Below are 13498 nucleotides of genomic sequence, written 5' to 3'. Positions count from 1 at the left end.
AACTATTCAAAGGTGCTTTACAAGTAAGAAATTGATCTGATTTTCAGTCGCTATTTTAAAGCAAACAAATTAAGCAATCATATTATGCATAGAGACATACCACTTAAATAAGTTGTTCCATCTCAGCATGCTTATCAAAGCCATTCCTTTAGGGGAATAAGAAGAAATAAGCACATTTCTGTTTTCCTTTGATAAGATCATAGGATTTTCATTATTTCCCAGTGGATAAAGATGAATTTCATTAACATATTGTTCTGACTATGTAGTATGCACTGACATTCCATGTTAAAATTATAGCGTAGATAAAGTGCAGAAAACTTGGCATTGGATTTCAACCAGACTTTTAGGTCAAGGATATTATCAACCAAATCATGTTTCTGTGGAGTAGGAAGTACATGTTGGAAAGTGAATATGTAGGGCGGCACAGTATGCAGCTGATAGATCTGGGAATAGCTGATAGGAAATTCGGGAATTTGAGCAGAAATCTCCAATTTCCTGAGTTCAATGAATTAAGTTTCGACATTTCCCCACAAGTTTTAGGCTAATGTTCCTGCTAAATTTTCAGACAATATAAATGGAAACTAACAAGTCTCTTTTCCTACAGGCAATTTCAATTTGGAAGAGTATGTTTAAACAAACCTGGGGCAAAATTAAGTCATGTGGTTATTAAAAAGGAATATATTCATCAAGTATAAATGATATAAAATTACATTAAAATCATTGATCGCTTTTGTGATTAACTTGCCCTTTTAACTTCTCAGATTTTTACATAATAATAAAGTGTCAAGAATTCCCGCTGGAACTTTCTCTCATCTGACTTCACTGAAAAGACTGTAAGTTGTCACATCTTCAACTATTATTTTCTTAAGTCTATTGGTCAATGTTACAGAGCTTTACTGTATCTGATTTTATTTGGGTCACAAATACAGGTGCTGGCCAATGCAGTTTAAATGGTTAATTTAATATTAGCATATAATAGGATGCATTGCTACATTAAGGTGGATCAAACAATGGTGCAGCCGGAATTTTATAAATAAAAATTAATAAGTCTCTTGTTAGCCTGTCTGCCACTCGTTAGACTGGCTGCTGTGTCCTTCATTACATTTTTACCACAGTGTTGCTGAAATTGAGAGCTGATAACGGCATAGAAAATGAATCACGGACATGCATTGTGATGTCCAATGTCATACAACATATGCCTGGATGGTGCCTCCATAACTTTAATCAGTGCATGTGAGGCCAGTTCATAGTGTTGGCCAATTATACAACCAGACCTACTCTGAAGTTATTGAGAGGGTATGTTTTTCAAGTAGGTGTTCTTTAAATATTTAACCCTTCTGAATTAATAGACCAATTCATCAGCCATGATCATATTGAATGACTGGCTCAAAGGGCCGAATGGCTGACTCCTGCACCTATTTACTATGTTTCTAACAATGAAGGTTGTGGTGAGAGATCTGAAACTGGCCCCTGACTGGCTGGATTAGTGGGCAGGGCTGAGGGAAATTGGCCAGTGATATACTTCCTCCCTATCACGGCGTGGATCTTGGTGAATGTGGAAATAACATTATTAGAAACCTGAAGACACTCAGTGGACAATAGCCTTTGGTTGCATCGAGTAAAAATGTAATGTATGCTGCTTCCATTGGCTGCTGGGTTGAGGACTACATTGTACATTTGCACTCTGCAACTGATGATGAATTCACATCACTCTGTATATTCACCCAAGAATAGCTACACTTAATAGTTAACGTGGACCTTGTGAGAGGAGGGAGAAAGGAAATAGTACTGTTAGAACAAAAAAAGAGGGGGGGTGTTCTGTGCTCATTGCATGATAGGAATTATGATTTTTTTTTGCAGAATGGTCCACAAGACAAATAGATATATTTTAATGCAATCTTTGTTTTATCTGGTTGCAGCCGTTTGGACTCCAATGGACTGGTTTGTGATTGTCAGCTAATGTGGTTGGGAGAATTGCTGAAGAGCTATGCCAAAAGCAGCCACACCCAGGCCGCTGCAAGCTGCGAACATCCTCGGGCCTTGCAAGGCAGATCAGTTGCCTCAGTGACTGCAGAGGAGTTTAACTGTGGTAAGCTCTATTTGCAGTACAGTCTATCTCACTAAGCATTAGTCACAAAGTGAGTCATAGAGTGATAACAGTGTGGAAACAGGCCCTTCGGCCCAACTTGCCCACACCGGCCAACATGTCCCACCTGCCTGCCCTTGGTCCATATCCCTCCAAACCTGTCCTGTCCATGTACCTGTCTAACTGTTTCTTAAACGTTGGGATAATCCCAGCCTCAACTACCTCATCTGGCAGCTTGTTCCATACACCCACCACCCTTTGTGTGAAAAACTTACCCCTCAGATTCCCATTTAAATCCCCTGAAAGCACTTTCCCCTGAAAGCACGTGAGATGTACCACCTGACACTATACCTTGTGTAGTGGATCTCATGTAGATGGGTATCGTGGTTGGCATGGGCAGATTGGGCTGATGGGCCTCTTTCCATCCTGTATGACTCTATGGCCTCCTTTCTCATTTCCACCCAGAGACTCCAGCAGCCCGTCCAGGTGAGACTAAGGGTCATGTTCCTCATCAAACCGTGTCTATTGCAATCAGTTCTCCTGATGAGGCCTCTTTTATATGACGAGTCCAAGTGTAGACCAGGCAACAGTTTTGCTGAACACTTGCACTTTGTCAGCCAAGGCCTACTGGAACTCTTGGTTGCTAACAATTTTAACTCCCCTTCCTATTCTCATGACGACCTTTCTTTCCTTGGCCTCCTCCATTGCCAGAGTGTAGTCACACGCAAATTGGAAGCACACCATCCTATATTCAGCTTGAATTCAATTGAATATATTTTATTAGCCAAGTATGTATACATACAAGGAATTTGCCTTGGTGCTTTGCTTGCAAGGATAACAACATGATATACAGTAGACAATTAAAAATAAAACATTATAATTTAAACATGAGAAGAATAAAATAAAATACCAGAGCATAAGGAAGCTACAGATTTTTGGCTGTTGAGTAGAGCTACTGCTCGTGGAAAAAGCTGGGTAGCTTATAACCCAATGGTATGAACATTGAATTCTCTCATTTCAACTAATACCTCCCCTCTCTTTCCTGTGCCCCACCCTAAACCAATGCGCACACATTTCTCCCACCATCGTGCATCACCCCAGTTACCCTGTTCTTTTCACCTTCTCTGTGCACTCATCTCTCATTCCTGTCGCACATTCTCCAATCCCCCTCCATTCTCCCAGTTCTCTTCCACCAATATCCCTCCCTCTGGCTTTACATTTCACTCCTCATCATCTGTTCTTCTTTGCCATCCTTTTGTCTCCTCTTCACCTCTAGCCTTAGTCACTTACTCCACCTATTTGCCTATCACTCCATACACTCCCCTTCACCTGTATCCACCTAACAGTTGCCAGGCTTTGCCCCAACCCACCTCTCTTTTCCAGCTTTCTGCCCCATTCCACATCAGTGAAGAAGGGTCCTGACACTTAAAGCCATCTGTCCATTCCCTCCATAGATGCTGCCCAACCCCTTGAGTTCCTTCAGCCTTGTTTTTACTGTTCATCACGTTAATTGCCATTTTAGACTTTAACATCAAGTAAGCCAGTTTGTGTTTACATTTAATAATTCAATCAAAAGCACACTAAAATCTGAATCACAACTGATGAGGTTCCAAACATGGTTCATCTTATTGTGGAGACATAGAAACGCTTTCTTGCAATCAAGACAGAATTCGGAATATTGCCGCACCTTCACTGTAGTCACCGATATAAACTAGCATAAAATAATAAAAGTTTAAACTAGCACAAAAGTTTCTCCAGTGGCAAATAATGACCACATGCGATAGAAATGCTGAGGTTAAGGGTGAGATTTTGTGGTCAGCATTCAAGCAGTGATGTTTCCCACTGGAAAAAGCTGCAGGCAAAGTTCTTGTGATAATTGTAGTGTGCACTTGCCCTTTATGACATTGGCTTGCCGTCACGTCTCGGTATGGGGGGTAATAAACAACTGGGATATACCATTAAGCCGACAGAACAGTAATCGCACTGAAAAAAAATCACCAGCATCTCGGGAGGAATTGTATATAATTTTAAGTCACTACTTTAAGCATGATGTAGATTTTTTAAATTGAAGTGTTACAAGTAAAAGATGGGAACTGAAATTCCATAAATTATCAATAATTAAAGAAAATAATTTAAAATCCATTATGCATTAATTAAAAGTATAAGGAGTTATAACTATTGTTAAAATTTAGGGCTAGGAGTTTGTAAACATCACAAAATTTCATTAATAAAAATAAAGCATAATTATTTTTGTATTGTACATAAAAACATAACATTATGCTTCAGTAAGTCCCCAGGCTTTCACCTTCGTATTGGCAAAAACAAAATGGATGACCCTGCCTTTCTTTATTAGAACATAGAACAGTACAGCAGAGTAACTGGCCTTTGGGCTCACAATGTGCCGATAATGATGTCCGGTTAAACTAATCTTCTCGACTTGCATGTGATCCATATCCTTCCATATCGATGCGACTATCTAGACTTTAGACTTTTCCGAGATACAGTTCAGAAGCAGGTCCACCGAGTCGGCACCAACCGGTGATCACCCCGTGCACTAGCACTATCCTACAAACTAGGGACAATTTACAATTTTACCGAAGTCAATCAATGTCCAAACCCCCACATCTTTGGAATGTGGGAGGAAACCGGAACACCTGGTGAAAGCCCACATGGAGAACATACAAACTCCATACAGACAGCATATAGTCAGGATCAAACCCTGTCACTGTAAAGCAGCAACTCTACTGCTGTGCCGCTGTGCCTCTCTAAAAGCCTCTTAAATGCCCATATGATATCTGCTTCAACCACCGCCCTTGACAGTGTAGCAGGTACCCACCTTTCTCTGCGGAATAAAAGCTTATCCTGCACACCTCCTGTAAAAATGTTGCTCTCTGACCTTAAAGCAAGACCCTCCAGTCTTTTTACATTTATCTGTCATTCAACGTTGTAGCACATAAACTGAATAATGTAGTGGCCACTTTTGCGTGATCTGAAGTCTAATTTCAAATTTCAATAAATCATTACTGAAAAAGAGAACCTTCACGTGAGTTGCAAATGGTCTACAAATTTCTTCTGAGAAACTTGTTCATGTGTGTGCCATGCAATGGATTGAAAATCCTGCTGACAGGCTACTATATTGACGTGGACAAGCTTTTCCCATTGAGAGTAGGGAAGATTCAAACAAGAGGACATGACTTCAGAATTAAGGGACAGAAGTTTAGGGGTAACATGAGGGGGAACTTCTTTACTCAGAGAGTGGTAGCTGTGTGGAATGAGCTTCCAGTGGAAGTGGTGTATCATTTAAAAACAAATTGGATTGGTATATGGATTGGAAAGGAATGGAGGGTTATGGTCTGAGTGCAGGTAGATGGGACTAGGGGAAAATAATTGTTCGGCACGGACTTGTAGGGCCGAGATGGCCTGTTTCCGTGCTGTAATTGTTATATGGTTATATGGTTATTATATGGTTATATTCATGTCCAAATGTGCATGGGTGCGTCCACCAGCTACTGGCATATGTAGGCATTTGCACAACTTGAGAAGAGGATGCAAGGTGTCATTGGGCTGTATAATTAGTCATCAGGATTGACATGATTGTGAACTGAATTGAATGAACTTAAATGAAGCCACATATATGAAGTTGATTTTCATCAGGAAAGTCAGGCCCTCTCAATAGAGAATCCCAAACCCATAATGCATCAAGTTTTTATACTCTTACGGTTAACGATAACAGTGGGTGATTCAATACAATTTCAATAGCGACAATGACATTGTTCACTTTGATGTTTTGATTCCAATAAAAGGGTTCATTGAATTACATGTAGAATGTGAACACACTGTAACTGACAAGACACCTCTGAACATTCTATCACATTTTTTGGGATAAAGGGGATAGCCTAAAAGCTTCTGGAGTCATCTAATTCCGTCCTCTAGTTTCATAATCCGGTCTCACACCTTCGGTCTTTTCATCTCTGGCCTTTATCCAACCATCTGCTTATCTAACCCCCGTTCACCTGTATCCACCTGTCTGCTTGTCCTGCCCCACCTCTCTTCCAGCTTTCTGTCCAACCCCCCCACAATCACTCTAACAGTGTACCTGAAACATCGTCTACTCATAGTCTCCAGAGATGCTGCCTGACCTGCTGAGGTATTCCAGCACTATGTGTCTTTTTTTGTAAATCAGTAACTGCAGTTCCTTGTTTCCACCCAAAATTATTGTTGGTGGCACGGTGGCGTAGTGGTAGAAGTACAGCCTTACAACGCCGGAAGTCCGGGTTCGATCGTGACTATGGGTGTTTGTCTGCACTTTCTCCCCGTGACTTGCATGGGTTTTCACTGAGGTAGAAACATAGTAAAATAGAATAGATTCAGATTCAGATTCAATTTTAATTGTCATTGTCAGTGTACAGTACAGAGACAACGAAATGCATTTAGCATCTCCCTGGAAGAGCGACATAGCAAATAAAGGTGCAATATAGGTGCAAGGGTAGGCTATTCGGCCCTTCGAGCCAGCACCACCATTCAATATGATCATTGGAGATCATCAGTTTCCACCCACACTCCAAAGACATACAGGTTTGGAGGTTAGTTGGCTCGGTATAACAGTAAATCGTCCCGAGTGTGTAAGGTAGTGTTAGTGTGTGGGGATCACTGGTTGGTACAGACACAATGGGCCAAAGGGTCTGTTTCTGCACTGTATCTCTAACTGATTCTCTTGACACAAATACAACAATTAGTGACAAAATAAGATTGGTCTGGAAGTTTCCTTCATCTCTATCACAATGCAGCATAATAACAAGCTGAAAATGGCTGCGCTAGGCCAATTAACAAAGTTTAGCGTCTAGTGCAAGATAGGAATTTAAAAAAAAAAACAGAACAAGCATACATTAGAGTAAGAAGAGTACTGGTTAACAATGTGGATGGAAAGACCAAAGATATCTAGCGATGGGACTCCGAGTTCAGCAATGTAAGTGTGTTGTTGAAAATGCTGTTCCTCATCCTGCTAGTTCGAGACCTGAGGCTCCTGTACTGCCTCCCTGATGGGAGGAGGGCAAACAGTCCATGGTTAGGGTGAGAGGGGTCCTTGATGATCTTCCTGGTCCCTCTCAGACACCGTTTTCGGTGGAGGGCATCCATGGCAGGGAGCGGGGCACCGATGATGTGCTGAGCGGTTTTCACCACCCGTTGTAATGCCTTCCTATCCGCTGCTGTGCAACTGCTGTACCATACCGTGGAGCAGGTGGTCAGGATGCTTTCGATGGTACAGCGGTAAAAGTTGGTCAGGATCTGGGGGGGACAGGTGAGCTTTCTTGAGCCTCCTCAGGAAGTAAAGGCGCTGCTGCGCCTTTTTGATCAGTTTGGTGGTATTGAGGGACCAGGACAGATCCTTCAAGATGTGTACCCCGAGGAATTTGTAGTTGGAGACACGCTCCACCTCAGTCCCGTTTATATGGATGGGGGTATGTCTGCCCCCTCTGTTCTTCCTGAAGTCAACAATAATTTCCTTCGTCTTCTTGGAGTTGAGGACGAGGTTATTGTTGGCACACCAGGCTGCCAGGTGCTGGACCTCCTCCCTGTAGGCTGACTCGTCGTTGTCACTGATCAGTCCTACCACCGTGGTGTCGTCGGCAAATTTAATGATGGCGTTGGAGCCATACTTAGGGCTGCAGTCATGGGTGAAGAGGGAATAGAGGAGAGGGCTGAGCACACAGCCCTGTGTTCAGTGTTATAGTGGAGGAGGTGAGGTTGTTGACCCTAACAGACTGTGGTCTGTTGGTGAGGAAATCCAGTGTCCAGTTGCAGAGGGAGGTGGAGATGCCAAGTCAGCTGAGTTTGGTGATCAAGCTAGCGGGGATGACAGTGTTAAAGGCGGAGCTGAAATCAATGAACAGCAACCTGATGTAGGTGTTATTTCTGTCCAGGTGGGTCAGGGCTGAGTGTAGGGCCGCCGATATGGCGTCCTCTGTAGACCTGTTGGTCCGGTAGGCAAACTGATGGGGTCCAGTGTGGGGGGGAGGCTGGCTTTGAGGTGAGCCAAGATCAGCCGCTCAAAACACTTTGCGATGACAGGGGTGAGTGCCACTGGGCGGAAGTCGTTGAGACTCCCTGAAGCTGATTGTTTGGGCACTGGCACAATGGTTGATGTCTTGAGGCAAGTGGGGACGACACCCTGGGCCAGTGACAGATTGAAAATGTCAGTGAGGACCGGGGATAGTTGTCCAGCACATGCCCTGGATCAATAGAAATAAGGGGTGCAAGCTGCTGCAGGGGTTTTGGGCGGGTGTTGGCTGGTCTGAGGTTGAGCTGGGCTAGTCAGCTCCTCTTTAAAAAACTTTGAAACAAGCCTTATAATCACTGTGCAGAATTTCATCTGCACGTGTGGACTATAAATGCCATGAATGAAAATTAAAGAAGTATCATCCAGGCACTGGACACCATAGTGTATAGCTAGTCTTCTCTGGGCATCAGATGTCAGAATGAATATTACAAACTCCAGAGACAAGAGTGTTTTATCATCACATGTCCCAAAAACTAACTTTTTGTAACTCAGAGTTCCCAAGTTTCCATTACATTATATGTTTCAGTGAAATTAAATCACAAAGCACACAAAAGCATGATGCCTAACGTGATCAGCATCTGTGGCCTCTTGATATTCTGGGTGCAGTTACAACCTCCTGAAGCTTACTGCAATGGATAACTCTGCAACAGAATATTGTCTGACACCACTGTTTAAATGCCCATTTCTGAGGTTTGGGACATAGTCAACATATTACAAGGTTATTGCATTGAGAAGGCTGAGACCCTGGGACTTTAGGCCAAGCATTCCAGTTTAAAATCACAAAGTGATATAGAATTGTCTTTGTTTGCTCCAGTTACCTTGTTTAGCATTTAGTTTTGGGGCGGCACGGTGACGCAGCGGGAGTGTTGCTGCCTTACAGCACCAGAGACCCGGGTTCGATCCTGACTGTGGGTGCTGTCTCTATGGAGTTTGTACGTTCTCCCAGTGACTGCATTGGTTTTACCTGGGTGCTCCGGTTTCCTCCCACACTTCAAAGACATGCAGGTTTGAAGGTTAATTGGTTTTGGTAAAAATTGTAAATTGTCCCTCGTATGTAGTGTGTGCAGGTGTAACAAGGATTGCTGGTCGGCGTGGACTGAAGGGCCTTTTACTGTGCTGTATCTCTAAACTAAACGGAGCATATTTGAACAAAATTGCTTCCTATAAATGCATTTGGGTTTTTTTTATGGTTCTTTATGGGAGAAATTAGTAAAAGTAATTCAATTTGCCTTTAAACATAATTGACAAAAATAGGCAAGAAATACTTCACAGCTGTTCGTACTTAACAAGAAAAACAACTGCTTTAACTAAACATGATAATTTAGATTATTAAAACATGAATATTGCTTTCAATGACAGATTGTTAGACCATTTGTAGCTGAGCACAGCTGGGTTTTTATTTAGAAAATGCCCTGGGATAATCTGATGTTAATCCATCTCCTCCAATAAATTACAATCTTTTTGGTTGAAATTTACTAAAGACACACCATGGCATCAATTATCAATTAATTTTCTTTCTCTTTTGAACTTAATGTGGCAGAGTTTGAGAATAGTGGGAAACTGACAAGTTCAAGTTCAAGTTCAAGTTAGTTTATTGTCATGTGTCCCTGTATAGGACAATGCAATTCTTGCTTTGCTTAAGCACACAGAAAATAGTAGGCATTTACTACAAAACAGATAAATGTGTCCATATACCATGATATAAATATATACACACATGAATAAATAAACTGATAGTGCAAATAACAGAAAGTGGTTGGTAATAATCAGAGTTTTGTCCGAGCCAGGTTTAATAGCCTGATGGCTGAGGGGAAGTAACTATTCCTGAACCTGGTTGTTGCAGTCTTCAGGCTCCTGTACCTTCTACCTGAAGGTAGCAGGGAGATGAGTGTGTGGCCCGGATGGTGTGGGTCTTTCATGATACTGCCAGCCTTTTTGAGGCAGCGACTGCGATAGATCCCCTCGATGGAAGGAAGGTCAGAGCCGATGATGGACTGGGCAGTGTTTACTACTTTTTGTAGTCTTTTCCTTTCCAGGGCGCTCAAATTGCCGAACCAAGCCACGATGCAACCGGTCAGCATGCTCTCGACTGTGCACCTGTAGAAGTTAGAGAGAGTCTTCCTTGACAATCCGACTCTCCGTAATCTTCTCAGGAAGTAGAGGCGCTGATGTGCTTTTTTGATGATTGCATTAGTGTTCTCGGACCAGGAAAGATCTTCAGAGATGTGCACGCCCAGGAATTTGAAGCTCTTGACCCTTTCAACCATCGACCCGTTGATATAAATGGGGCTGTGGGTCCCCCTCCTACTCCTTCCAAAGTCCACAATCAGTTCCTTGGTTTTGCTGGTGTTGAGGGCCAGGTTATTGCGCTGGCACCATATGGACAGTTGCTCGATCTCTCTTCTGTACTCTGACTCATCCCCATCAGTGATACGCCCCACAATAGTGGTGTCGTCAGCGAACTTGATGATGGAGTTCGCACTGTGGTTCGCTACGCAGTCATGGGTATAGAGTGAGTACAGCAGGGGGCTGAGCACGCAGCCTTGAGGTGCTCCCGTGCTGATTGTTATTGAGGCTGACACATTTCCACCAATACGAACAGACTGTGGTCTGTGGACGAGGAAGTCGAGGATCCAGTTGCAGAGGGATGCGCAGAGACCCAGTTCTGCGAGTTTGGTAACCAGTTTGGAGGGGATGATTGTGTTAAATGCCGAGCTGTAATCAATGAATAACAGCCTGACATATGAGTTTTTGTTGTCCACATTGGCCACAAGGTTTTATCAAAAGAATTACGACCTACAGTTAGTGGTTCTCCCAGTAGGGACTTGGGGAATAAGATTGGAAAACTCTGCGTTCTGTTAAGAAAGGCCTGGAAATAAAACAGGCATCATATGTAGCAGCTCCACATACAACAAGAGAAGGGCATATGATAACCAGATCTATCGTGCACTCAGACTTAGTTGGAAGGAAAAATTTCTGAGTATTTGTAAAGAAATTAAAAAATATCAGATAGACACAAAATGCAGGAGTAACTCAGAGGGACCGGCAGAATCACTGGAGAGAAGGAATGGGGGATGTTTTGGGTTGAAACATGAGTCCTTCTCTCCAGAGATGCTGCTTGCCCTGCAGAGTTAAGGGCCTGTCCCACTTAGGGTGTCATTTGTGCGTCACGCAGGTGGCGCACGAAGATTTTGTGAATCCCAAAATCCTGGGGCGCCGCACGCGACCGCGCATCACTGCCTATGCCACCACGTCTCACCATGTGTAATGCACGTCATGCGTGCGTCACATACGCTTCACGACACAATGATGTCACGTAAATGACGTGCAAATAAACGCCCAAGTGGGACAGGCCCTTCACTCCAGAATTTTGTGTCTATCTTCAATTTAAACCAGCATCTGCAGTTCCTTCCGACACATTCAAAAATATTAAATGCCTTGAGCAAAGAACATTTAAAAATCCTTATCTCTTAATCTTTTTCAAACACTCCATAAATCTAAATTAACAACCTATTACAAAATCATAAATAAATTTGATAGGATTTAAGAATACTTTTTAAAGTAATAACCAATATCATAGTTTAGATGCATAGATTCAGTTATCCAAAATAAATATGTGCCCTTTGACCCAACTCATCTATGATGACAATGATGACTATCCAAACTAATTTAATTTTCCTGCTTTCGGCCATATCCGTCAAGCTTTCCTATCCATGAGCCTATCCAATTGTTTTACCTGCCTCCACAACCTTCTCTGGCAACGTGTTCCAAATAGCACTGACTGCTGTGTGAAAAACTAGACCCTTTAAATATTTCATCTTTCAATCTCATTTTAAACTCCCCTACCCTGGGAAAAAGATTATCTGCCCTATATACTGTATCTCCTTTATATTTGTATAAACCTCTACAAGGTTACTCCTCTGCCTCCTCTACTTGAGGGAAAACACACCCAGTCTATCTATAAATTGCTCGTTCTAAGCTTCCCCCCAGTCTAGTTTCAGTCAAAAACACTGAATCAAGCACTTGAACAACTAATCTTTATTTTGACAAAACACAATTACAGTTCAACTACTGTACCTACCCCACTGCGGGTTTGATCCTTGTATCTGCCTGATCAAGCCCTCTAGACCTCGCTCAAATAGAGACACTCCTGAAGGTCATGCAGTCCCAAACGCTCTCCCAGAAGATCGACGCTGGACATCGTGGCAACGGACTTTTATAGGTCCCGGGACCTCGAGGTGCCCAACCACATGGGGGCGGTCTCTTAATAATCCAATTACAGATATCGATTAACTCTATACATAACAGACATTTCCCTAACCCAATAATACAGCAGCTTAATACATTATATTCAAACGGGACTTCTCAAGGAAGCCAACTTAGAAACATTTACCCTGATCTGCAAGAAACCCAGACAAGGCTCAATACATCATCCAATCAACACTCGGCAAAGTAGAACTGTGCAACATAATTTACATTTAATTACAAGGTGTATGTCTGGTTTGCAGCCATCCAATCCATTCTATGCATTTTGCACCTAATTGACAGGGTCTTCAGATGTTCTTATTCTTTTCTTGCAACATGTATCTAGGCTCTAGACACACTGGCACCTTGCTAGACACAGCTTGTCCCAGTTCTGCAGAGAGCAATTCCAAATTGACCAAATCTCCCAGCAGCCCTGAAGCTTTTACCCCATTTTAAAGTCCTAGCCTCTCCAATTTGGCCAGGATCAACATATCCAGTCTCAAGCTCTTTAAATTATCAAAGGTTTATGAAAGTCTCCAATAGTCATCCTGTACTATTAAAAGTCGTCCTATCAGTTCCATTATTCACTCCCTTGTATCACTCTTGTTATTATACCTTCTACAGCAACAATGGGCCATTAGGGGCTTCACCCTTCCTGAGGTCATCTGTTGCCAGTCTTGATTTGTTGGGCCTTTTTTTTGCTTCCAGTTTATTTCCCTCCACTTCTACTTTCAGATTGCAGAAGGGTTCTGACCCAAAATGTCACATATTCTTTTTGTCTAGAGATGCCGCCACACCCACTGAGTTACTCCAGCATTTTGTGTCTAGCTTCTGTTGAAATCAGCAGAAGGATATTCTTTGTGACTCATATTTCCCGCTGCAGAATTTTAGAATGAGTTTTCCTTACATGATGGGAAATTAGCCCGAGCCTGTGCTCATTCACTGAACTCCAAGATAAGTGCAGTGTCAGAAGTCGGTCTTCAACTGGTGAGGAATCATTGACACCATTCTTCACATTTCCACCCTTACAACCTGATTTGTAGAAATCCCAAAGGTGTTAAAAGATCAGGAGGTAATGATGTCAAACTCTGATAGTATCTTACTATACA

At 42.5% G+C, this 13498-nt stretch overlaps 1 protein-coding gene across 1 annotated transcript in view; it reads left to right on the top strand.

The window, feature by feature from the left end:
• The window catches only part of pxdnl (peroxidasin like), a 498663-nt gene that overhangs the window by 272280 nt on the left and 212885 nt on the right, over positions 1–13498 (top strand). The window contains exons 5-6 of the mRNA XM_033020388.1: positions 762–833; positions 1920–2089. Of these exons, the coding sequence (XP_032876279.1) occupies positions 762–833; positions 1920–2089 (242 nt within the window). The remainder of the gene's footprint in view (positions 1–761; positions 834–1919; positions 2090–13498) is intronic.

Source organism: Amblyraja radiata, chromosome 4 (assembly GCF_010909765.2).
Source record: "Amblyraja radiata isolate CabotCenter1 chromosome 4, sAmbRad1.1.pri, whole genome shotgun sequence".
Lineage (NCBI taxonomy): Eukaryota > Metazoa > Chordata > Chondrichthyes > Rajiformes > Rajidae > Amblyraja > Amblyraja radiata.
Note: the sequence above shows the minus strand (reverse complement) of the source record. Positions and strands in the feature narration are given on the sequence as shown.